Source organism: Mustela putorius, unplaced genomic scaffold (genome assembly GCF_011764305.1).
Source record: "Mustela putorius furo isolate JIRA1106 unplaced genomic scaffold, ASM1176430v1.1 tig00000174_pilon_pilon_pilon, whole genome shotgun sequence".
In the NCBI taxonomy this organism is placed as follows: Eukaryota; Metazoa; Chordata; class Mammalia; order Carnivora; family Mustelidae; genus Mustela; species Mustela putorius.
In genome coordinates, this window is record NW_025421304.1 from 31,815,385 (window position 1) to 31,841,483 (window position 26,099).

General features: G+C 41.3%; 1 protein-coding gene and 1 non-coding gene across 3 annotated transcripts in view; one reads left to right on the top strand and one right to left on the bottom strand.

The window, feature by feature from the left end:
• Positions 1–2,021: 2,021 nt before the first annotated feature.
• Positions 2,022–26,099, bottom strand: part of SF3B3 (splicing factor 3b subunit 3) — a 41,935-nt gene continuing 17,857 nt past the window's right edge. For both annotated transcript variants that reach the window (XM_004754029.3, XM_045076293.1), the window contains exons 11-26: positions 23,408–23,480; positions 17,963–18,114; positions 17,506–17,661; positions 16,518–16,673; positions 15,860–16,003; positions 12,753–12,875; positions 11,482–11,636; positions 9,177–9,351; positions 8,162–8,367; positions 7,919–8,075; positions 6,844–6,969; positions 6,188–6,400; positions 4,929–5,027; positions 4,040–4,183; positions 3,034–3,138; positions 2,022–2,642 (exon numbers count right to left, since the gene is read on the bottom strand). In XM_004754029.3, coding sequence (XP_004754086.1) covers positions 2,502–2,642; positions 3,034–3,138; positions 4,040–4,183; positions 4,929–5,027; positions 6,188–6,400; positions 6,844–6,969; positions 7,919–8,075; positions 8,162–8,367; positions 9,177–9,351; positions 11,482–11,636; positions 12,753–12,875; positions 15,860–16,003; positions 16,518–16,673; positions 17,506–17,661; positions 17,963–18,114; positions 23,408–23,480 — 2,325 coding nt within the window. In that variant the 3' untranslated portion in view covers positions 2,022–2,501. The remainder of the gene's footprint in view (positions 2,643–3,033; positions 3,139–4,039; positions 4,184–4,928; positions 5,028–6,187; positions 6,401–6,843; positions 6,970–7,918; positions 8,076–8,161; positions 8,368–9,176; positions 9,352–11,481; positions 11,637–12,752; positions 12,876–15,859; positions 16,004–16,517; positions 16,674–17,505; positions 17,662–17,962; positions 18,115–23,407; positions 23,481–26,099) is intronic.
• Positions 22,915–23,018, top strand: LOC123391076. Its single transcript, XR_006605703.1, has one exon. It is a non-coding gene; the product is annotated as a U6 spliceosomal RNA (small nuclear RNA).

The window sequence follows — 26,099 nt, forward strand, 5'->3', positions numbered from 1 at the left end:
CTCTACTAGGCTATTAATAAATTCAACAGAACAAACCCTGTGAATTTCTTACTGTGCTTATTATTAGTACAATGCTCAGAATATTATTAGCTCATCATTTGCTGTCATCTACCACCTTTTGCAATATGCACCCACATGTCTTTGACAATCCCACTGAGTTTGTTATCATTTTCCCTGGGCTTTGGGTTACAGAAGAATGCGAAAGGAGGAAAGCTCATATGAAACCTTTGCCTGGCCTACCTGTAGCTCTCCAGTGGGGCAATACTCATTCCACACATTCCCAGTGAAAAGATCTAAAATTAAGATTCAGTATTATAGGGTGCCTGGGTGGCTCAGTGGGTTAAGTCGCTGCTTTCAGCTCGGGTCATGATCTCAGGGTCCTGGGATCGAGTCCCGCATCAGGCTTTCTGCTCAGCAAGGGGCCTGCTTCCCTTCCTCCCTCTCTCTCTGCCTGCCTCTCTGCCTACTTGTGATCTCTCTGTCAAATAAATAAAATCTTAAAAAAAAAAAAAAGATTCAGTATTATATGCTGTAAAATTAAAGGCTTCAAATGGCCTAAGTGCAAGTTCCCCTGGTTCCCAACCTAAACCTAAGCCTCTTTATCAAAGGACTATACCATTCCTGCTCATTTCTGGGCAGCAGAATCAAGTCTATAGATTTCTAGTCTATAGATTTATTCAAACAAGCCAATCACATCTTCCCACAGGAAGAAGGAGGCACCCCACCTTCTTGATATTACAAAGCCTGCCTCCCATGAAGTGCTGCATCCCCCCAACCCCTCTGTATAGACGATTCCTAATTCTATACAGAGATCAAGTTTTCCTTTCTTACATAAACCCCCTATGACTACAGGAAGCAGTACTTCAGGAGAAAACCGGGCACAAGGGGCCACTACTCAAGCATCTACGTGAAGTTTCCCAGACTACTACATGTCAACATCAGACAATCTGACAGCCCGAACGGAATAGATTTAAGTAGGGCTCACAGAAAAAATAAGTCCTGGAATTAGGCCATAAAAATATAATTCTAAAGTGTCACCTGCTATGTGAATCAGTGAGATAATAAAAGTGTTAACTAGCGATTCAATTCCTGGCAAAACCTGGATCTTTCCTCACTGCTCTAAAACCTAGTCATGATTAGAGATATGCAGCATGAGGAACCCTCTCAACAGTGGACTGTGGGCTGCTCGGGACCAAAGGTTGTGTCTAACCACCTCCATTCCTGATTCTAACACAGTGCTAGCCACAGAGAATCTGCTCGTGGAAGTGGCTGAGCCTACGCACATGAAGAATGTTTTACTCTGTTGAAGACCAAGAACAGCAGTGAGCTCAGGTCTTTCCGGGTTCAATAAACCTGGGGAACTGCCTGGGAGATTAAGGCTGCCTTTTCATGTGTGGACATTTTCAGGTGACAGGCTACCAGTGCTGCCACCTCATACTCCAAAGGCCCTCCTGAGTTTGCCTAAGACGTCCAATGCTGACAGGACTCCCTACCACGCAACCCGCCCCCCCGCAACGGTTACCCATGAGCCTTTAAATAGGGACCACGTATACTGATTTTGTTCCCAAGAGCAGGTTAGTTTCTAGGTTCTTCTGTACTTACTCATCCTTCCTAGGAGTCATATGCCAAACGATCATTTCGGGAGCTGTAGAAGTAAACGGAGCATCTGTTAAGAGACACCCCCCCCCCACCTGGAATGCATGCCAAATCCTTCACTCTAAGACCTCGAAGTAGAAGGAAGCTAAAACAGGGGAGAAGAAATCAGGCACCATTCCTCAATATCCAATGGGAAGAAGCATGGCTGACCACATGGTTATTACTGAGCCCAAGTTTCACTTATACTGCAAAAAGAACTACAAGCCCACAAACCCACCATGGAACTGGGATTGTGAGGCTACAGGGCGCCAGAAGTACAAGCAGGTAGCTGGAAGGAAGAAGGGTACTCCATTCTTCACGCTCTAACTCGGGCTCAAATTCCCCACCTAAATTCTCACCCCCAGAAAAGACACATGGACACAAGCCACCTTCAAAACTAGATCTGTATTTCTGGTTAGATTCCAGAGTGGCAGAACTCAGGAGTTAGACTATATTCAACCTGGTCCCCACCTCAGCTTGCCTCCCTCCCTCCCTCCCACAAAGATAACATTGTACAAAACTATATTTACAAGAAAACCAGTTAAAAACTAAGGGTGTATACAAAAGTAGACAAAGAGACCCAGAAGTATCAATGTAGGGAAAGGTTTGGGGGAGAGGGAACATCTTATTACACACCAGAAACTGGGAGCACTGTATTAGGTACTAGGTAGGAAGAAGCATAGCGAAGTTCAGTGCCAATTTTAGGGGGAAGCAGTCACTCCAGGGAAGACTGGATAGGCAAGACCTACTAGCTTTAATATTACAAAGTCTTATCCAGCCACCCTTCTTCTGATATGTGGGTTAGGAACCACGTGGTAGGGAAACAGAATAGTCTCTGACACAAGTCCCACAGGAAAAGCAAGGGCTCAGAAGGCATAGCGGGTCCGGATGTCCTCAAGCTTCTTGGACACCTCAGGTGGGGTTCGGTCCAGTTCTTCAGAGACGTTCTTCTGTTTGTTGGGCTCCATGGAGTTGAACTGCTCACAGAGATCTCCATCTATCACATTCTAAGACACAGAAAAGTGAGTAAGAAATAGGTCAGATGCTTAAAGGAAGTGGCATGCTAAAGCAGCAGCAAAGAAAACTTTTATTCTCTCTCAGGTATCTGAACCATTTCAGAGCCAGGGACACTACTCTAAGTTCATCCTTAGTATCCTGTGTTCAGAGTAGCAAAACTGGGGGAAGCCTCTTCTCTGGCTGTGGTCTGCCCTGGGGGAAGAGGTCCTTGAAAATCACTAGTCATTCTTCTCCGCCATTACTGACTCCCATCAATCCACTCCTTTGATGTTCCTTCAATCAGGACTGTTCTGATTTACCAGAGAGGGATGTCCAGAGAAAAGACAAGTTACATGGGGCAAGGATCCCCCTTTCCAACTCAGATTTCCAACAAAGACCTACCTTAACAGGAAAGTAATAGGAACGAAAACTGAGGTGGTCTCGTCCACAGAGAGGAGGATGCTCAGACCGTAGATGCATTTCTACGTGTTGGAAAAAGTCATGGTCCTGGTAGAAGATATAAAGAAATCTATCACTAAAGAAAAAATGATTTCAACTAGTCTACAGTTTCCAGAAGCACAATGAACAGACAAGTCACTGATCTTATTATTTTTTTTAAACCATCCAAACAGATGTTAACTATCAAACTGTTCCTGTGACAACCCCAGGTTTTCTTGCTACAAGAGACCTAAAATCTGAAAAAAAAAAAAAAAAAAAAAAAAAAAAAAAAACCCACCTATATCTGCAGAACACAAGAGAACAACATATGTGAAGACAGATTTATAAAGTCAGATTCCTGATCCCTGTTTCCTTAGCTGGAATGACATAAACCCAATTTAGCCAATCCCAGAGCTGAGCCAAGGAGGCAGCAAGTACACAGTATACCTCACTGTAGTAATCATCATTCCTAGTCTGTGGGGTTTGGTTCTGGGGCTTTGGCCACTAACTCTATACCCATACCAGTAAGAAACCAAACCTGGGGTGCCTGGGTAGCTCAAATGCTTAAGCAAAAGACTCTTGACTTTGGCTCAGGTCACGACCTCAGGGTCCTGGGATCAAGCCTCAGGTCGGGCTCCATGCTCAGTGGAGAGTCTGTCTGAGGATTCTCTTTTCCTCTCCCTTAGACCCTTCCCCTGCTTGTGCGCTCGCACTCATTCTCTCTCTCTCTCTCTCTCTAAGATATCTTTAAAAAAGAACTAAACCAAACCCTGGTACAGTATAAAAACAAATGGCTTGGAGGAAGAGGGAAATCAGGATTCCTATTTTCTGAGGCACTTCTATCACCTTATAATATTTCCAAAACATGCCCAGCTGCAGGTGGAGACAGAAGATATGCCCTCTTAGGCTGATTTAGCACCAGGAAACAACCTTGTGAAGGCAAAGGCCAGAAGAATGTGGGAGATTTCACCTCATGGGATGTGAATGGGACAAGGATGCCAATTCCTCCTGACAAGGTGGTATAGACAAGCGATTCTGAGCCTCCAGGGATCAGTGTGGTCTTCTGTAATGACAGGACAGTCTCGCCCACATGGTAGTTCATGATCACCTCCGCCTGTAAGTTGAAAACAGACTAGTAACTGTGCCCTTGCCCTCCGAACCTGTTCTAGATTCCCAAGAGCAAGTAGTGCCTCCAAAGAGCAGATTTCATCTTCTTTTAAATCCAAACATTACTAACATATAAAAATACTTTACAATTTTCTTAACATTTACTTGAGATTAATGTCACAATGCTGATGTTAAATCATTTCTGATAATTATAATGGAAAAGCATTGTTAAATTACCAAGTTTGCAATAAAAAAAGAAACCACAGATAATTGTTAAAAAGCAGCAATCAATAGACTAGCTCTCTAAAACAGACCTATTTTAAAAGTCCAGAGATGCTCTACTACAGAAGTATATACCTACAGCAGAAAAGTAAAGAGCCCAGAACAACCCCTCAGAGAAGAGCCGGTTAATATCAGGAATATGTGCAATGATTTTTTCCAAGGAACACACTATGCTCTAGTCACTGCTAAAATGTCTTGGAAAGGGACGCCTGGGTGGCTCAGTTGGTTAAAATGTCTTGGAAAAATTCTATTTTGCAGTGATAAAAATGGAATGGTGACTCGGTCATTGTACATCAAACCCAACATCTACCCATCACAGGCTCTGAAAGGACACCCCTGAGCAGGAGAGTACTCAGCATAGTCACGTGCACTGCAGACAGCGAACTACAAAATGTTCCCTCAGTATGGGTCATGGGAAATGTAGCCTGCAGGCTGATACCTCTCTTTCCAGGTCGCTTCTGCAATCTTACCTTCTGAGAGGCCCCGTTGAGCAAGCCCCGGTCCCACAGGGCTTTGTTTCCTGTGGGATCCTCATCCACTTCGTCATTGGTGTTAGGTGGGAGCCTCACCTATAAGGAAGTGACAGAAGTCATGGGGCTGGCTCCTACACCGACTCACCTGGATCACCAAGCAACATGTTTGCCCTAGATCCCTGAAAGCAAGCCTGGGACCACCACCTTCAGCAAAGCCTAAGCCTATCTCCTGCAACCTGATGTCTGAGTGACAAACTCCGGAGATTCAACCCATGAGCAAGAACAAAACAAAGGCTATAAAACATACACAAAAGAAGTCAAATTGGGCTTAAAAAGAGAAAACCAAAATTCTCGCACAGATAAAAATAATTTTTACTCATTAGCTCAAGCAAAACCTATCATCACTATTAAATCATATTCCATAAGGAGGAGGGAGGGAGATGGACCGGTCAGGTGATGGAAGGACGGGGACAGGGGACTCTAATGTCTGATAAGAATGGGGAGCTTGACTGGCTCAGTAATAGAGTATGCAACTCTTAATCTCAGGGTTAAGTTCAAGCCCCATGTTGGGTATACAGAAGATTAAATAATAATAATAATTTTAAAATCTTTAAATATAAAAATAAATGACTGGTAAGAGGGCTTAAAGAGGGTGCCTGGGTGGCTCAGTCAGTTAAGCGTCTGCCTTCAGCTTAGGTCATGAACTCAGGGTCCTGGATCAAGTCCCACATCGAGTCCTGGATTGGGCTCCCTGCTCACTGGGGAGATGTTTCTCGCTCCTGCTCTGCCTTGCTGGTCTCCCTGCCTGTGCTCTGTCAAATAAATAAAATCTTAAAAAAAAAAAAGAAAAGGGACGCCTGGGTGGCTCAGTTGGTTGGACGACTGCCTTCGGCTAAGGTCATGATCCTGGATTCCCGGGATCGAGTCCCGCATCGGGCTCCCAGCTCCATGGGGAGTCTGCTTCTCTCTCTGACCTTCTCCTCACTCATGCTCTCTCTCACTGTCTCTCTCTCAAATAAATAAATAAAATATTTAAAAAAAAAAAAAAAGAAAGAAAGAAAGAAAAAAAAGAAAAAAAAAAAGGGAAGATGGCTTAAAGAACACAAAATTTCCTTTTTAGAGCTGGCTTTAGGATTAAATTTTATACCTATTTTCAATTTCCGTACTAGAGATCATAGTCCTATGTCCTTGACTTTATCACTGAAAAGAGCTGGCTTTCCTACACATCACTGTAACCGACATAAACATCAACTCACCACACAAATGTTGCCAAATTTGTCTGCCCCCGCCACAGTGTCATAGTCCAGGAGGCTAGCTGTAGTGACCCATCGTGGGTAAGTATCATCAGCGAAAATGATAAGCTGGTTCTCATTACGCTTGTATCGAACCCAGATGAAACTTTCTTGGACATCAGACACAATTACCCTGTGTCCAATAGTCTGGATCCCAGAGATGTAATTGGCAATATGCTGGGAAAAACAAAGACATCAATGGGTATAACCTTGAGATTCAGAACCCAGAGACAGTTCAGCTTCTCCTGATTGAAGCATATATTTATATATGACCTACAGAATGGCAGTCAACAATAAATTCCTAAAAGATGGAAAAAGAGCTAACTGGTTTTAATACAGTGGAAATGTATGCACAATTCTCACAGTTAAATACTCTGTATTTAACAGAAATATGGTTCTTAGTGTGTCCACAGGACAGAAATATGGTTCTTAGTGTGAAGAAGTCAAGAAACTGACCTAACTTTTGTCCTTCTCAAGTCACAAAGGCCTAATTCTAAGGCTGGAATGGAGGATCTACAAGAACCTAAAAAGACATATGATTTTAAGTAACTGTCCACTATCCCACCAATGTTTCCTCCTTCCTCACTAGCTAGTTCTGATTCCCTGTACAAGCTATTTACCTTGTTCTCACACTTTCGGAGTAACTTCTTCTTCCCCAGGTCATAAACTCGCAGAAGCTTCCCCACACCAATCAAGACCCTCCCCTGGAATGGAGCAATGGCAGCAGGGACCTCTTCCACTGGAGTCTGTGAGAAGAAAAGCAGGCAATGCAGCTATTAGAACACCAGCCATATGCTAACCGTACCCTCTTGACCCCAAATGTCTACGAGACAGTGTGTGATCACCTTTGGCTCCTCAGAGAAATAAACCACACATACAAGCCTATGAACAGGTCCCACAGTGCACTGTACGTCACTCAGCAAATGGATCAGTGCCACAAGCCAAAGGAAGCCCTGAGGCCTGATGAATGTGGTCTCAGAGCCTGTGCTAATTCAACTGGTGCCACAAACAATGAAGCCTCAATGCAGAAGTGATTCCTGGTTGTGGATGGATGGGAAAGGAGTGCTAGTGCCAAGTGACATCTCAGTTGTAAGGGAGATACAATGAGTTTAGCACAAAGAAAAGAACATGAGTAATTACTTCCTAGAGGACATTCCCCTGGTGAAGGGCTAGAGCAGCTACATGCATATGCTATCCATGTGGGAGAATGGGATATTTTCCCTCTTAATTTAAAAATTGTGATAAGATACACATAAAATTTATCATTTTGAGCATTTTTTAGTATACAATTCAGTGGCGTCAAACATGTTCACAGTATTGTGCAACCATCACCACCATCCACCCCCAGAACTTTTTCATTTTTCCAAAGGGAAAGTGTATCCATTAAATGTTAATTCTCCAGAGGTCACAAATTGCTGCCTGCTTAGTAAAACCAGTAAACAAGGGGCCAATTCTGTGTGCATCTATGTCACCATTGTGGCTGGTTAGTATATAGGCTTCCTGTCAGACTCCCAGGCAGTGGAGCTTCACTGGAGCATGAGAGCCCCAGCATTTTCTGTGTGCCACCAAAAGATGGAACATAATCAATGAGCTGGCTTCCAAAATGGCCATCAGAAGACCTGACCCATGACTTAAGCAAAAGTGGGAGAGACCAGTAGGACCTAAGATCCAGGAGAACCAATGGCTGGTTCTTACCTTGTGCAAAAACTCCAGTTTTTCCCCATTATTCACGAGCTTGTAGGTATAGACAAAGCCCCCAGCTACAGACCTGGGATTGAGAATCAGGTCTTTGGCCACGCCCACCAACACATACCAATCATCACCAGTGTTGGAAAACCTGCATACAGCCACACTGTAAACAGAGAAACAGGAGTCGGGTATTAACTACAGCCCAGAGAATTCCTGCCCTCAAAACCCTAGATGTCCAGAGCTCCTTACCTAAAAGCGGCCTCATTCTGTTCTAGCTGGACAAGATCCAGCGTGTTCCCTTGAATAGGATTCATCACTCGGATCACAGAGGCCCACTGCCCATTGCCAGCTTTAGGAGCTCCAAAAATGGACTCAGGAAGGTTTTCATTGAGGAATGCTGCTGCCATCTCTGCAGCAAGCTCCCGCTCATCCTCCCCTGCTGCTTCTACCATTTCCTAAATTAAAAAACAGAATCACAAACACAAAAACAGAAGAGTTGGTATATTCAGAGGTAGATGGTGGGTAAGAAGTGGACAAGTAGCACAACAGTTCATATCCTGAATAGCAAAGTCTGTAGGCCAAAACCAGATTTTTCCCCAAAATGAAGATTAAAGGGAAAGGTGTACAGACAAGGGGAAGAGAGAAAACCACTGAAGGAAAAAACCAGGTACTTTATTTTTTAATGTCAAAAAAACCCAACATTGACTGTGGCAAATACTTAGCAAGTGGTCTCAGACACATCAAACAAAAACACCACTTTTCTACCTAACCTCCCTGATTTCCCTCACTACGACTCTTTGTCTCATCTCTTCTAGTCGAGATACAGTTTTGCATGATGGGGCTATTTGGGTTTTTTTTTTTTTTTTTGCTGGGAAATGATTTCTGGAAAGAACTAGTGTTGTGGAGAATTGAACACTGTCTCTTTTGGGCCCAAATCTAGGAAACAAATACACAGGCTGTTTGGGAAGCTCAAGGATTGAAGAACTCTGTTCCAGAAGGAAAGCTGAAAACTCAATAAACCCAGGTTCGTGTATTAGTCCCAAGTCACAAGAAAACTTCTAAAACCAAGGATAGGGGCAAGGGCTCTGCTTAAAAGCCCTGAAAAGAACGTGGGTCTTTTTTTAATGTATAATATACTATAGATATATATATATAGATACATATATAAAATGTGTAATATGATCAGCAATTATACAAGTTTAAACTTTTCAACAATATTTCATATGAATGCCTTTTAACTAAACCCTAATGTCAGTCTCATTACCTCGGCCATTTGCTGCTTCCTCTGAGCTTTTGTTGCCTCAGTGTAGGCATTGTGGTCCGTCTCAATGATGATAAGGTTGTTACTCTCAGGGTGAATAACAAATTTCCTGGGTGTGTACTGCAGTGGAAAGGCCACCTGATTGAAGACAGCACCTAGCTTCTCCAATGCTAAAATCCTACGGGGGAAAAGGCAGGGAATCAACAGATCACTCACTCAGGATTTAGAAACTCCTATCAAAATGGCCTGTGACTGGTCACACAAATGCATTGATCCCTAAAAGCTCTAATGTTGACATATTCCTCTCTTTGGAAAGAAACACTCGATCAGGTATTTTACAAATATCTGAATGATGAAATTAAGTGTTTAAGCATCAAAAGTGGTCATTCTGCAAGAAGGAAAAAAAAAAAAGTTTCACATAAAGAAAACAAAACCCAAACCACTGATCCTTCAGTTTTGATTCTTCTGGTCCAACCCACATAATGATCTGTCTTATAAAGGCACCCTACCACGACAAGCAGATTCAAAGTAGAGAGAAAACCTGCTCTCAGGACATACCCAACACAGGAGGCAGCACAGATATTCCCATGTTGTATTCCTAAGAAAGTATGTGGCTAGTGAACATCTAAGTAGAACTTATACCACTGGTGATACCCAACAGGACTTCAGGCAGTTTTCAAGTGGACTTTAATAATTAATAAGCTTTTGTGCACCAAAGAACATCACTGAGAAAGTGAAAAGACAATCTACGGAATGGGAGAAAATTAGGAGAAAATACGTGCAAATCTTATCTGATAAGGGCATTACAACTAGACTATACAAAGAACTCTTAGAATTCAGTAATGAAAAAAGAATTATCCAGTTAAAAATAAGCAAGGGATCTCAACAGTACTCCAAAGAAAAATAGCAAGAAAGCACATGCTTATCATTAAGCATCAAAAAACTGTCCATCTAAACCACCATGAGATACCACTTCACACTTACTAGAATGGCTGGAATCAAGAAGTCAAATAAATGCATGTGGGTGAGGATGTGAAGAAACTGAAACTCTCATACCTTACTTGTGGAAAACAAAAACAGTGCAGCCCCTTTGGAAAGCAATTTGCTTTCCAAACTCCTCAGAAAGTTAAATACAGAGTTACCACAGAACCCACCATTCCACTCTTTCAGATATATATCAAAGAAAAATGAAAATATATGCCCCCCCAAAAAACATGCACAAGAATATCCACAGCAGCATTATTCATATGTGGAAGTGACTAGTTTTGACAGTAATTACTCTAAACACTGGTATTACTAAGAATTCGGCTATTAACTATTTCACACAGTGGCCTTCCCTGAAAGATTCTGTTCTGGGGAGGAAACGCTCTTCTGCTACAAAGTGAAAAAATCTGTGGCTGTGGCCACATTTATAGGAATTCAAAAGAGAAGGAGCACCCATAAATAATGTGAATGTCTATGAATGAGGCTAGGTCTTGACTGGCAGAGATGTGGGTGGGAAGCATGCCAGGGCACAGAGTAAAAAAAACCATGAGAGAGGAGACAGCAATTCTGCTGGAATAGAACGTATATAAAGGCGTGAGGGTTAGAGAGAAAGAACGATGACTGGAAAGATCCTGAAAGGTGCTGCACAGAAATCTGGGAGTTCACCTGGTAAGTTACCCACATAACAAGAGGGTATAGTTCCTCTTGATAGTGTTCCTCTTACAAACAGTTACAACCAAGGCAAGAACACAGGTGGTGTTAAAAGATTAAAGAAGAAAAAATGAAAACCGAAACTTGAGAAAGTCAAACTGAATATAGCTTATTTTTCAAACCGAATAGCCATCTTGCAACAGAACAGTACTTGCTCCAACATCATTGCGTAAACAATAGTTGTTCAACTTGCAAAAGGCCTAAATAATTTATACTGAGGTTAAAATTAGAAGATGTAACACTGCAAATGACAGGACCAAATAAAAAAAAGTTATCAGCAAACCAATGCCTGCCAGCTCTAAAACTAATCCAATAGTACTGCCCTGGAAAAACAGATGGTTTAATCTCAAGGAAACTGAACCATACTGCGGAGTATATTAGAACTTGGCCCTGAAAATCTAAACAGAAGCTACAACTCCAAAAATCAAAACTTGGCTACCAGGTACTTAAAATCCTGAGACAAACGAAGGTTTCAGTTGCAACACTCTAGTGCCATGATGAAGAGCTGGCTCTCTGCCACTGCTTCGTAACTTCTTCCAGCACACTGGCAAAACCACAATCCCAGCCACTGGCAAAAAGGATTCCCACTGGGCTTGAACCATGGGACTCTCACCTCAGAGTATTGGTGGAGATGGCAACAATACCCTCAGGACACTGTTCAGAGGCAAAGCCAGATGCAAACTCCAGGGTCTCGTAAGACAAGGGGGTGAGATGGAAACGAGACTGGTAGGAATAGCTCAACCATGACCGGCTTGACATGGCCAACACCTGAGGAAAGAAAAACATTCCAACATGCTTGGGGAAAAGACAAACATGCAATGCTAACCAAGCACCCCATCTGCAAATTTTAGTCAACAGAATATCCCAAGGAATTGTTGGAACCTAAGACTACCTTAAGAAAAAAGAGCACCAGAGGTGCCTGGGTGGCTCAGTTGGTTAGTTAGGTGTCTGACTTGATTTTGGCTCAGGTCATGATTGAAGAGTCTTGAGATCCAGCCCCCGGTCAAGTTCCACACGGAGTGTGGAGCCTGCTTGAGATTCTCTCTCCCTCCCCATGTGTCCCTCCCTCCTTGTGCACGCATGCACACTCCCTCTCTCTTCTCTAAAAAAAGAGGAGGAGGAGGACTGGAGAAAAGGACTGCCTTAGTATTTGCTAAAAGCACGGGCCACAAACCATATGAACTAATCACTCAATCTCTCTAAGCCTCTCTAAGGCTCAATTTCCACATCAGTAAAATGCGAACACTGTAACAAGGGAGGATCGTTTCAAGAATTAAATGCAGTAACAAAGGGGCTCCTGGGTGGCTCAGTGGGTTAAAGCCTCTGCCTTCAGCTCAGGTCATGGTCCCAGGGTTCTGCATTCGAGACCCACATCGGGCTCTCTGCTCAGCAGGGAGCCTGCTTCCTCCTCTCTCTCTTTGCCTGCCTCTCTGCCTACCTGTGATCTTGATCTGTCAGATAAATAAAATCTTAAAAAAAAATGCAGTAACAAATAAAGAACTAGCATGACACTCAGCAACAATAACATTCTTAGTTACAAAGGACACAATGTTTCCTAACCTCTTTCACCTTACATAGTAAACCCTGGTATTGATATAAGGTTGCTCATGGGTAGTTATACTCCTGATAAGAGGTTTCTAGCTACCTCTCAGTCAGCTCCATTTGCCCACCCTAGAGCTGAACAGACTGATAACCTATTTCACCCATAACCAAAACGTAGCTCAGTACCATGGAAAACTCTGCATGAAGGGACCCAAGACTTCCCACAGAAAACCTAATTAAGAGAGAGCTAGTATCAAACTAACTATGTATGGGTGAATTACTGAAAGAAAAGCTGATACCACTAATGTCCAAAAATGCAGCCTGCCCCCTTTCATTACTTACTGCTTCCTGGCCTTGCATCCGGACACGAAAGAGTTTCACAGGACGAGACCCCAGGTACCTAGTACGTGTGTCAGACAGATCCCCAGTCACAGGGTCCAAGACAGTTCTCAGCAGCACACCATTCTAACAAAAAGGAAAAGAGTGGGTGAAGCCTACCCCTAATGGAAGCTCCCTGGCTACTGCATAGAATATATAAGTTCAGAACAAGTGAAAGGAAATGGCAGGGTTTAAAGAATATCCCAATAACCAGACAACAACTCATTCACTCCCTGACTAAATCACTCACTCAAGTAGTTACTGAACATTTACTAAGTGAAAAGCACTTATTTTTCACTACATATCTGTTAAAATTCTTTCTACCACATATGCTAAACTCTTCTTTATAATTTTAAATCTTAGGACATATGCATAGTTAAGGGGTGCCTGGGTGGCTCAGTCAGTTGAACATCCTTAAGACTTGTTTTGGCTCAGGTCATGATCTCGTGGGTCATGGGATAGAGTTCTGCATCAAGCTTCATGCTCAGTGGGGAGCCTGCTTAAAGATTCTTTCCCTCTGCCCAACCCCCAACTCATGCATGCACTCTAAAATAAGTAATCCTTAAAAAACAAAACAAAAAAACATGTATAGTTAAAATAAACAAGGCCTGCTGTGGTTTCTAAATGCCATTTCTCCTAAAAAGATTAAGACTCTTGGGATGCCTGGGTGGCTCAGTCAGTTAAGCATGTGCTCAGGTCATAATCCCACGGTCCTGGGATTGAGTCCCACATCCGGCTCCCTGCTCAGTGGAGAGCCTGCTTCTCCCCCTGCTTGTGCTCGCTCACTCTTTCTCTGACAAACAAATAAAAATCTTTAAAAAAAAGAAAAAAAAAGATTAAGACTCTTAAGAGAAACAGCTAATTCAGGTCTGGGGAAAGACTATTTCAGGTAAATACAGGGGCACTCACTCTGTTTTACCAGAAGGAAGCACCGGAAGATAACATGGTCATGTTAAAAGGACAAAGGAACTAACTTCAAAAGGGAACTCCCACCCATCTAAAATGAGGCAATTTAGCATCCAAAAACTGAAAGACCATAATAGTTTGAAGCACAGATACAAAAAAAATCATCAAGTTCATAGGTTATTAAAAAGATTTTTACTTTATCAGTCCCCACTTGAGATTGCTGTGGCACCAACTCCTTACTGTGAAAACAGATGAACAAAGGGGAAAAAACAAAGTATTTATCCTTTCCCTGTATGAACTATCTTTTGGGGTAAGAAAATTTTGTCTTTTGAGAGAAGTTCCAGGTAATGAAATGAAGAGTATAATAGAAAATCATCATTTCTCAATCCCTAATGACATAACGGATCTAGGCAATGGGCCTAGTAGCAATGCTACTGGGTAAAAGGCTGACAGGAAGCAGATAATTTAAAATAGATACTAACATTCTAACACCACTAAAATAGCATAAGCAGACATTACATGCCTCCTGATGTGAAGTAACAGAAAGGGCACCACTTATAAAACACTGTCTCCCACAAAATATTAAATCTGAATCTTATCAACCTCTCCACCTGTGCTATCCAATTCTATAATCAAACCACATGTGGCTAGCCAGAATCGTGATGTGCCATTAAGTATAAAACACAATATATGAGATTTCAAAGACTTTGTTCAAAAAGAGAAAATAAAGTGTCTTAATTCTTACACCAATCACAAATTGAAATGACATCTGAAGTATTCTGGGTTAAAGAAAACATTAAAATTAATTTCATCTGTTCCCTTTTTGTGGCTACTGGTATATTTAATTGACACATGTGGCTTGCACTGTATTTTAAATGGACAGCATGGTCTAGATCCACCCACTACTTTACAGGAAATACAGATGACAGACAAACATTAAACACACAAGGAAAGACTGCCAAATTCAGAAGGTGGAAATTTCTCAAGACAAACGATCTGGTTTCTTAAAAAAAAAAAAAAAAAAGGAGGGGGTAAAAATTATTAAAAGACACATAAAGGGATAGGTCATGCAGAAGGTGCAACTGCAAATGGCTTTCTGCAGATCCTAAGTACAACCAAAGATAAACATTTTTGGAAAAACAGAAACAAAACAAATCAAGAAAAGCCAGAACATGAACAAGATATCAGATATCAAAGAACTGCTGTGTTGGGCATGGTAATAAAATTGTGGCCTAAAAAGAAAACAACGTGTACATCTATTGTGGCTACATTCTCAAGTATTTATAGATGAAATGACAAATCATCTTAGATTTGTTCTATCATATTCCAGAAGAAAGAAATAAGGGGGAATAGATGAAACAGCAACAGTATAATGTTGGTAACTAATAAGACTGGTGATGGATACACTGAGGGTTGTTACATTAGACTAATGTCTGTGCAGTTTGAGAAATTTCTAAATTAGGAAATAAAATTAAAAAGCAAAAAGTACCAGGGCTAGATTATTTACCCAGGGGGTTGAGCAAATAATCATTAAGGAAAACGGAAAGTATATGGTCAAAAAATATGACTGACGCTCTGCTACCCTTGGGTTCTGCTTTTCACGCAAAAAAGAGCCCCACTGCTTTGACAATAGGGAACATCCAGGGATCCTCTGTTATTAAAGGAGTCCATTATACATAAAGAGGTTTTAGTTTCCAAAAGCTGCATATTCTAAGAACTGCAAAGGACTCTTGAAACCCCTCTAGTTCTGGGTGGCTAAGTGGGTTAAGCCTCTGCCTTTGGCTCAGGTCATGATCTCAGGATCCTGGGATCGAGCCCAGGGTCTCTTTGCTCAGCAGGGAGCCTGCTTTCCCCTCCCTATGCCTACTTGTGATTTCTCTGTCAAATAAATAAAATCTTAAAAAAAAAAAAAAAAAAGAAAGAAACCACTCTAGTTGTGACCCAGAGTAGTGATGAAAACACATTTGTATCAAAGACTATGAAAACTTTGTCCTAGGCCTGACTTGTTCTAATTAGAGCTGACAGAAACAGAACACAGCGCAGCACTGTTCACTTTTCATAAGATGGTAAACTGTAAAAGGCACAGTAAATGCCCATATTGAACAGGGACTACACAAAAGCTAAAGAAGCCCTGAAACCAACAATGTGAGCCTTAGATCTCTTACCTGTAACCCAATATTCAGGTATAGGAAGCCAATAGAGCCCCTCTCCCCCAGCTCATCTTGTTTCTCAGTACCACCCATCTCTACAATACACAAGGATTCGGGCTGAGCTGGGAGCGCCTGCATGCTCAGAGGCTGCAAACAGTCCTAAGGAGGAAAGAAAAAAAGAGTATAACATGGGAAATGACCAATTTTGGAAAAATCTACCCAGAGAAATCTAATTGGAGGAATGGAGAAACAACTTTCTTGTGGACAGTGGCATCCTATACAGTAAGTTCTAAATGGGTTACTACTAGTTAAACCAAATCTTAGAATAAGCTCTGGAAAGAACCATGCTTTCCTTTCTGTAAAAATTTCCAAAGTAAATAAGCAAAGTATACCTATTCCTGAAAGTTAACCAAAGCCCAGGGCCAGTCCCAAGTCCTTTTTTTTTTTGCAAACAATCTTCAGTTGTTTTTAACAAGGCTTAAGGCAAGAGAGCATTTAGTAGTCCGGGATCAGGATCTTTAAAGTACTGAGGTGCGCTGCTATGATAATCAGGAGAAGCAGCCAGTGCTGACTGCAGGGACTAGCCCAGCTGATCCCAGAGAAGCCCATGAGGAGTGGGCCAGAAGCTCAGGTTCCAGTGGGAAGATCCTTGGAACTCAAGAGTAACACTCACTGATGGATCCAGAGAGATGATTCTAACAGTATTGTCCACTAGCCCCACAGCCAGAAAGCGAGACCGCTGCTCTCCAGGAGGCACGTTGGCCAGACTCATGCACACCACATCTGCCGACATCTCCTTCCGCTCTGTGTACTCGTTCAGCTGTCCTGACTACAGAAGTGAGACAGAAAGGTGACAAACCACTCCAACTTGCCCCTAAACCCTGGGCCTGGGAAAGGAAGGAGGACTGTTAAATTCCTTTTCACTTTTTCTCACTCCTCTTACTATCATCAGTCACTAAGAATTTCTCTACTTAAGATACCAAGACTGAATACTTTAGGATAACAGCAAGCAAAATTACTGACAAGACAATCAAAACGTCTTTGTCTTTGACAAATTCAACAGGCTACAAATTTTATAAGCAAACCTAGTTCTCAGGAAACAGAAATATATAAAATTATCTGTTCATGAAAATACTCTGGGTGAAAGAGATTTCAAATATGGAACTTAAAGACAAAGAAATCTCAACCAGAGGTACAGTTAGACTCTCAGGTTGGCCACATCCAGAAACTAAGAGCATGTAAGTATACCCAACATCCTTCCATACAGAAAAGCAAAAGAAAATTTCTGAAATGGCTTCAGATTATAAAAATTAAAACTTACAGCCAATATTTGGTGGAAAAGCAGAGTGTAAAGGGCAAGAGAAGCAAATATTTCATTGCTGAGATTTCATAATTCCAGTTAGAATTAAGATATGAACTTACCCTCCCCCTCACCCCACCCCCAACCCCACCAGGCCAGAGTGGCTTATGTACACTTTCCCTCTTGAATTTTCCTGTGAGTATCATCTAGATACTGGACTACAACTCTCATCTTTACCTCTGGACCCTAACACCAACTCCCACAATAAATGATAAAATAATATTGAATAATAATATTGATAAATAATTGAATAATTGAATAATAATATTGATAAATAATATTGAATGATACAATAACATACAGGATCCATCTCAAAATAGACCAGCTCTCCTCCTGTCAGGGCGATCACCACCTGTCGCTGGTTCACTGCACATTTTACAATCGTTTTCTTTCCAGGGGTCTTCCATTCATTGACTCGTTTGTCTGCTCTTATGTGCCGAATACCATCAGGATACACCTAAGTCAATGACCAGAAGGAAACTGGACTTTAGCAATGTGACTCACTGCTCAGCAAGACCACATACCTAACAGATGGGTCACTTTTGTCAGAATTGGGAGCCACTGCATTGAGTTGCCATTGGGTCAATGACAAAAAGGAGTTACTAGGCCCTGTATAGATCAACTTAAAACAAGTTCATGTTTGCAATGTCCACTTCAAAAGAGTTTTTCAAAGCTCATTACTGTCAGCACAGCAGCCTACACCACAGTAAAAGGACAAAGTAAGGCAAGTTAAGTTCTCTCGCTCTGGGAATCCTCACCTGCACCAAGGCGTCATCTCCTAACAACGAGCAGGACAAGGTTGGGGTGGTACCCAGAAACCCAGAGTCAGTCACTTCTTCCACAGTCTCTCCGATGGATAACACCAGTGTGGCATTCACGAAAGACACAATGATGTAGGCATCAAACTCATCTGCAAGAGGGAACAGAAGAGGAGGTGGTTGGGTAAGAACTCATTAGTTACAAAGCTAGTTGAGATATACTAAGTTTTCTCTTCAGAAACCTTCCAAGGCACTTCTATGTGTAGCCATCACACACACACACACTCATGTGGCAAACGACACAGGATGATCCAAAAGATAACTGAAGGTCATAACAGCCTATAGATACACTCTGCTTCCTTAAATGCCTAAATACATTGAGTAAGTATACCCACCCCAATAGCTCTGAAAGTTAATTTTCCTTGAGGAATTTGCTGGAAAAACACAAGATGACAAAGCAGGGTAACCAGGCAGGAAGAAATTTTGAATACTACAATATTTACATATACTGAAGTGAGAGCTTATTTATTTGTGCCAGATGCAAATCTCAATTCACCCTTAAAGATAATCCTTATAACCAAGAAAGGTCTCCAGCCTCTTCCAAAAGAAGTTAATGTGGGAACATAAGAACTAATGAATAAAACAGATTACTTAAGCCTCAATGAGACTATCATTCTCAGGTTCATAACTGAGAATCCCAGGATGTCCCAAAAGGAAGGCGTTAAGAGGATTACCAGGAAGTTGTGGGGGGGGGGTCTGTTTATATTGTCAGTCCTTGACCTCTCTACTCTTATTATTGAAAAACGCAACTATTCAGTGGAGACAAGCAATCCTATTAGGATTTGCTTTTCTTTTAACAAAACATAGTTATGGATAAACAAACACGAGTAAGTTTCTCAAAGTCAGAGGATCTGAATACAGGCAATCCCAGAAGTTTCTCATACAGACCCCATAGTTAAAGACCACCTATTTCCCATATATTCCATCCTACACATAAAAACAGCTTCTGTGTGTCTCCCACATCCAGCACCATGTTTAGCATTATGCTTGATAAATGCTGAAGAAAGGAAGGGTGTATTTATTTTTCATGAAGGACTGAGATTTCCCTATTTTACATCTGAATTTTCTTTATCAATTCCCCTTTCTGTCCCCCTTCCCTCATAAGAAATCAGGTGAACAAGGGACAGAACTACAAGTAGACAAGGTACTAAATTAAGTTTGTTTGTTTTTTTTGGAGAAGGTACTAAATTATACCTCACTCGTAGCAGAAGGAGCTATAGGGCGCTGTGTGCCTGAGCCCTTGTCCAAAGCTTAGTACCATAGAGCTGATCCTCTCCACTCCCATCAAGGACAGTTTGGATTCTGATTGTTCCAAAGGTGGTTCAGCTAAACCAAGACTATTCTACTAGTTCAGCAGAATCAGTGTTCTTCACAGAAAGAGGTCAACTGAAGACATATCACTAGTGTAGCCTAGACTAGCAGTACTCTGCCCTACGAGCAGGACATACTCAACTTGACAGACTATAACCAACATTTTAAAACAGAAATACATAGAAATTAAATATAATTTATAAAATTGCTTTACACATGAAATTAATAACCCAGTAAGGGTGAGTATTATTTTCCAAACTCCTACTCAATACATGCATATACTGACTGGGTGGCTGAAAGGCAAGTATCAAAGATCTTTCCCAATGGGTATAATCCAATGGCTATACCAGGAATCCAGAATAAGGGTTCAAGTTCCAAATCATAAACACTGGAGATGTAGATAGCTAGTTTTAGATTATCTTTGTTATAACCGTTAAGATGTATCAAATGCTTTGGGGACACTTTATGGCTTCGTAAGACAACACTGTTCACCACCATGTGAGTAAGGACATGGTTATCCATGAAATGGATGACTTAGTAGTTTGCAACAAAACCAAAATGAATCTCCACACAATACCAAACTTGGAAGCTTTACTCTAGCTGTTTTTGAAATTTGTAATGTGTAAAAATAACAGAAATTGCTTAATTTTAACTATATGAATATTGTGTCCTTTTCCACACTCTCATTACTGAAACCCAATATCCTAAAAGCTGTGCCAGAGCAAATTAAAGCCAAACAACAAAGGGCTCTTAAATGGTCAGGATTTCTGGTCTTTTCCTTCAGTCAAGGGGAAAGGGAGAAACCTGCAGCAGAGACCATGGAAATTTTTAACTAAAATGCAAGAGAATGAGGAGAGGAAGGAAGGTGGGCTGCCTGGGTCTTCACCCTCCCTTTGATCCAAGGCCCCAGACTGCTCAGATATAAAAATAAAGAGATGCTCAGTGGACTGAAATAGGATCTTACATTCCCTGAGCAATTCAACAACCACTAGAGCTATTTTACATCACAGACTCCCTCATAACATCCATTACCCTGTGAATACTAAGCACACTCCAACTTTCCTCTCCATGCTACAGCCAGGAGGACCTATAGCGGCCAGTTGCTCATGTCCTAGGAAAGTTATAGGTTAAGAGTTGGAATTCAGAACATAATCAAGCTAAATGACCGTAAATAATGCCTTGCCTTTTCCCAGAAGTTACAACTTTCATATAAAAGAACATTAGTTCAGGGGCACCTGGGTGGCTCAGTCAGTTAAGCCTCTGCTTTGGCTCAGGTCATGATCCCAGAGTTCTGGGATCAAGCCCCCTGTCAGGTCAGGCTGCCTGCTCAGCTGTGCTCGCTCTATCTTGTGCTCTATCTTATGCTCTTGCTCTATCTCTGTCTCTCTAATAAATACAAACTTTAAAAATAAAAATCTTATGCATACGTGTGTGTGTGTGTGTGTGTGTGTGTATGAAGGACATTAGTTCATACCTCAGTGAAGAATCTATCAGGGTATGAGAATGCATCCTTCTCACTTAAATAAAACTTCTGAGCATCGCTAAAGCAGCCCACAGGGGAGGGAATACTTTATTCTCTCCTCTGCCTTAGTATCTGAAGCTCAACAAACAGCTCACTCTAAAAGGAAAGTGAGTGACCATACAATGACTTGAGCTTCCAGTATTCCATTCTCGCTTTATACGTGGGACTACTTGGTGCCTGCCTTGCCTCAGCAGTCCTGATTACACTCCCCAAAAAGGCGGCTTTCTCCAGGACTTGAGTCAGTACAGCTGGAACAGACAAAACTCCAAAGGAGTGTATGGAGTTAAGGCTTTCCTAGCTATACTTTCTTTTAGCTTAGTGAAAGACAAATTAGTCATATTTTCCACTAAGGGAAAAAAATACAGAAAGCTGATTCCTGCCTCAGACCATGTAATATACAGGCAGATGGGCGTGCATCTCTATAATGCACAACAGCCAACTGCAAAGTTACCCTCTGAGAGATGCCATCCGGGCAGTCATATTACTTTGTGCAGATCCCTCTCCCTGGGCAACTCTAAGACCCCATGGTAGACCCTAGCAGTACGTACACACCTGTGGTGATCAGCACCTTCACCAGCCACCTGTGGAAGAGAAAAAAAGGCTTGGTATTGGTAGTGTGCATCACCACGTACCAGCCAAGGTTAGTAGTTGCCTGGAAGACTACAGCATGTGTGGACATGTGGGCTATTCACTCAACAGTTAACTTGGGAATATCTGGAAAGAAAATGAACAGAGAGAACCTGACCTTTTTTGTGGGTGATCACCCAAATTACAAGTTTCTAAAAAGTAAAATTTATTAGGATGTAAGTCTTTTCCTAGATTTTGGTATTTAGAGAAGAAAAAATTTCCACTACAAGTTCCACCATGCAACATACTGCTGATCACTGACTCATTAAGCACTATCAAAAAAGCCTTTTCTGATTCTCCAACATAAGCCCATTCCCTGTCCTCTAACACAACCTAGCAACATGCCTGTACCTTTCACTACAGCAGAACACACAGTTTTGTATACTTGTCTTCTTTTTTAGATGGCAAGTGCCCCAAGAGGAAGGATCCTATCTTAATCACTCTGAGTGCAAGGTGGACACCCAGAAAGATTGCAAAATAGAACTTAACCTAAAAAACAGCAAGAACCACAGACAGCCACTACAGGGTTAGTCAAATGAACACTGGATTGGAAGTTCAGAGACTGTGCTTTCGGTTTCCATTACCCTCAGTGTGCTATCTCGGAAAAGTCAACCTGTGTGATTTTTCTGCCTTCATCATAAAAATGAGGGGTAACCTTTTTATAAATCTAAACCCTTGTTGAAGTTTAAAAAGTAGAAAATGAAACACAAAGACAGGAAGGGTACGGAATACTAGGATTTTATCTCAAGGGCTCAAAAATTCAAAGTGTAGACAATGTTTGCATCAAGCTGTAATATCAACCAGTCACAAAGCTAAAGGTAACATCAATACTGACCAGTTTCTCTATGAAGACATTAAACAAACTGAGGAAATCCTTCTAAATCAATCATCTAAAAATTATCTTCTCAGCAAAAATGAACCTACTAATTTCCTGTTTGCTTCTTCTTTTTCATCTCAGACTTGGCTCATATGTCCACATGAAAACAAAATCCACCACAATGTGCATTCTACTAATATGAAGAGGTTTCCCTCCTACACATTTCCCAGCTCCCATAAAATCAAACATCAGAACATCAAAATATCAGGAAGATTTCCAGCTGTTTTCCTGAAAATGCTTTGTATGCTGGCCAGGGTGCTCTTACTCAGCAGGCCCACATTCCTAAGGGAACAAGAGGAAGATGAAGCCTAGGAATAGAAATGACCTACACCCCCAAAGAATCCAAGGGAAAATGAGAGTTAAGTTTCAGTTCTCAAATTCAATTAACTCAAGACTTTCCTGCTGGCTATTGCCCTATTATGCATTTTCACATGAATTTCAAAATTTTAGGATGAAGTGGCCCATTTTTATCCAGGAGCATGGACTCCTGTTGCCTCCATCCCCTCTTTTTCACCCACTTTAAAATTCTAATTCCATTCAATCAATCTTAATCTTGTGCTCACTTCGGCAGCACATATACTAAAATTGGAACGATACAGAGAAGATTAGCATGGCCCCTGCGCAAGGATGACACAATCAATCTTAATCTGAACTTTTCTGAAGCACAACTACACCCACTAAACGGGACTAATAAGCTTCATTAAATCTCTTAATACCTAGAACAACACCTTCAACTTCACCGTGGTTTCAGCACAATAGAAGAAAACACTGAAGAAAAATGAAGAAGTGAAAACTTTCCCTCACACCACACCTCTTACACAGATGGAACCAATACCGTCAAGATGAATACAGTACCCTTACTCGTGCGTAATAAGGGTGAAGGCATCCTAATTCAGAATCTGAGAAATGTGATGTCAAGCCAGAAAATGTTTCTAGTATATTGCTAAAAAAAAAGCAATATAGAAATATTTTGAATGCAGACACCTAAGCCTTCTATTGTCAATGTCACCCAGACCCACTTTCTGACTATTGGGAATGGGCTGCTTACCTTCAATATGCCGACGCACTGTCCAGACAGCATTGGGATTACCGGGTAACTCAGAGACAGCCATTTCTGATACCTGACAGAATAGGAGACAAACCACAGATCCAGTGAGCACAGAACTTAGCTCCTTGCTTAAAACTACACTAGATAATGGGATTCTGAAAAGGCAGTGCTCATACTGCATGTTGGATTAAAAGAATGGAACCAGCAGGGCACCTGGGTGGCTCAGTCGGTAGAGCATTGACTCTTGATCTTGGGATTGTAAATTCAAGACCCATGTTGGGCTATAGAAATTACTTATATTTTTTTTTAATTTTTATTTATTTATTTGACAGAGAGAGAGATCACAAGTAGGCAGAGAGGTAGGCAAAGGAGGAGAGGGGGGAAGCAGGACCCCACTGAGCGGAGAGCCCAACGTGGGGCTCAATCCCAGGACCCTGGGAACATGACCTGAGCCCAAGACAGAGGCTTAACCCAATTGAGCCACCCAGACGCCTGGGATTACTTAAAAATGGGGGGGGGGGGGACTTTTTTTACAAAGAGAATGGAATCATTTTATTAAAAAAAGAAAATAAGAAAGTTTAGAACCAAAAAGGGCTGGAAATATTGGCAATCTCCCTAACAAACCTTTGCAAAAAGTGATGGAACATTCAGGATAGCTGTTGCATCAAAAACTATGCAATTTCTTTCAGTATGACATGCCTATATCTTCCTCAAGAGAACACATAGAATCAAACAGGCCATGATCTAAGTTAGCATCCCATTTCTTCCCTAGCTCCCTTAAGGGCAAATCCCATCTCTCTTCAAGGACCAATTCAAATGCTACATCCTTTAGGAAAAAACCTTCCCTTATCTTCTTGTGAGGCAGTCCACTCTCCCTCCTATAAGATCTCAAAGAAATCACCGTCTCCTAAGGCCTTTATCTAAAAAGTGATTTCAGGAATTATTCTGTCCTTCCTACTAGATTTTACACTCCTTAAGGTTAGAATCAAGAGGGCGCCTGGGTGGCTCAGTGGGTTAAGACGCTGCCTTCGGCTCAGGTCATGATCTCGGGGTCCTGGGATCGAGTCCCGCATCAGGCTCTCTGCTCAGCAGGGAGCCTGCTTCCTCCTCTCTCTCTCTCTCTCTCTGCCTACTTGTGATCTCTCTCTGTCAAATAAATAAATAAAAACTTAAAAAAAAAAGGTTAGAGTCAAGAATCCTCTGAATATCCTATAGGTTCTCAAACATGAGAGGAAATGAAATATTTGGGATGAACTAACAATGATCTAGAAGGGAAAACTAAGTGTAGGTTACAGATGAACTTATGATACAATCCCTGTATTTTTTCTGTAAATACAAAACCATTCCAAAATAAAAATGTTACTATTTTTAAATGACCCAGAAATGATTTTCTTAAATACTATACCATGTAACCACATGGTTATAGAGAGAACTCACGTATACCCATTAAAGGCAGTAACTTTTTTTTTTTTTTTTAACTCAACTAATAATATAATAGGAACACCTTAATCACGGAACAGGAGAACTGAGTAAAACTTCATCACCAATAACTCCTAAGTGTTAGGAGTGCTATACTCTATAACATGTGACAGTGACCCTGCTCAAAAGAGACCATAATCTAGCTTAATAACAAGGTTCAACAAATAAATATGGAGGAACAAAAAAATGTTTAACAATTTCAAAATGTTTTTCTGTGTAACAGAGATCTTTTGTAGACCTGGAAAAAAGTGGGAGGGGGTGGAAGACTCGAAAACAACAATTCTTAATTGGATCCTTTATCTCTTACACTGTACACAAAATTTTCTGTTAATGCACATATGCACTTCTGGTGGAGAATTTAGCTTTTGTTAAATGCTGGATGGTATCTGATGAGTGATCAAAAACTGTTAGTATATATTGGATTTAAGTCATTAAATTACTAGCCTGATGAGTATTTTGGCAGAGCCAAAAAATTTTCAAATACCCTGAAACAGCAGTATTAATAGCTAGCATAAATTAAAAAGATGCTCTATGCCAGACTTTGAGCTAAGTGCTTCTTATGCATTCTCTCACTTAATTCACACAACAATCTTTAAAACAGATACTATTATTAAGCTCATTTTATAGAAGAGAAGAAACAAAAGCTTAGTAATAGCTACTAAGTGGTAGAGCCAGAATTCAAAACCAAGGTCAGTCATCTTGTCTGTATTCCAATAAAAATTTACAAAAACAGGCAGTGGGTCACTGAGCGCTTATAGCGTGCCAACCCCCAACTCTAAAGCAAACTGCCGTAAGAAGCTTTATTTTGCTCTTAACAGAATCAACACCAGGGAACTTGCTAAAAAAAAGCATCAACTCTAGAACCAAGAGGATGTGGGATTTGAGTGTCCATGTCACCTAAAAGATCCAGCAATAAAGAATTAAATAAATTCTGATCTATCCACTACAGTGGAATATTACAGAAACATTAGGGGAGCCTGGGTGGCTCAGTGGGTTAATGCCTCTGCCTTCAGCTCAGGTCATGATCCCAGGGCTGTGGGATCGAGCCCCGCATCGGGCTCTCGGCTCAGCGGGAAGCCAGCTTCCCCTCCTCTCTCAGCCTGCCTCTCTGCATACTCGTGATCTCTGCCTGTCAAATAAATAAATCTTAAAAAAAAAAAAATTAAAAAGAATACAACATAAAAAAATAAACTTAATAAAATATACAGTATTA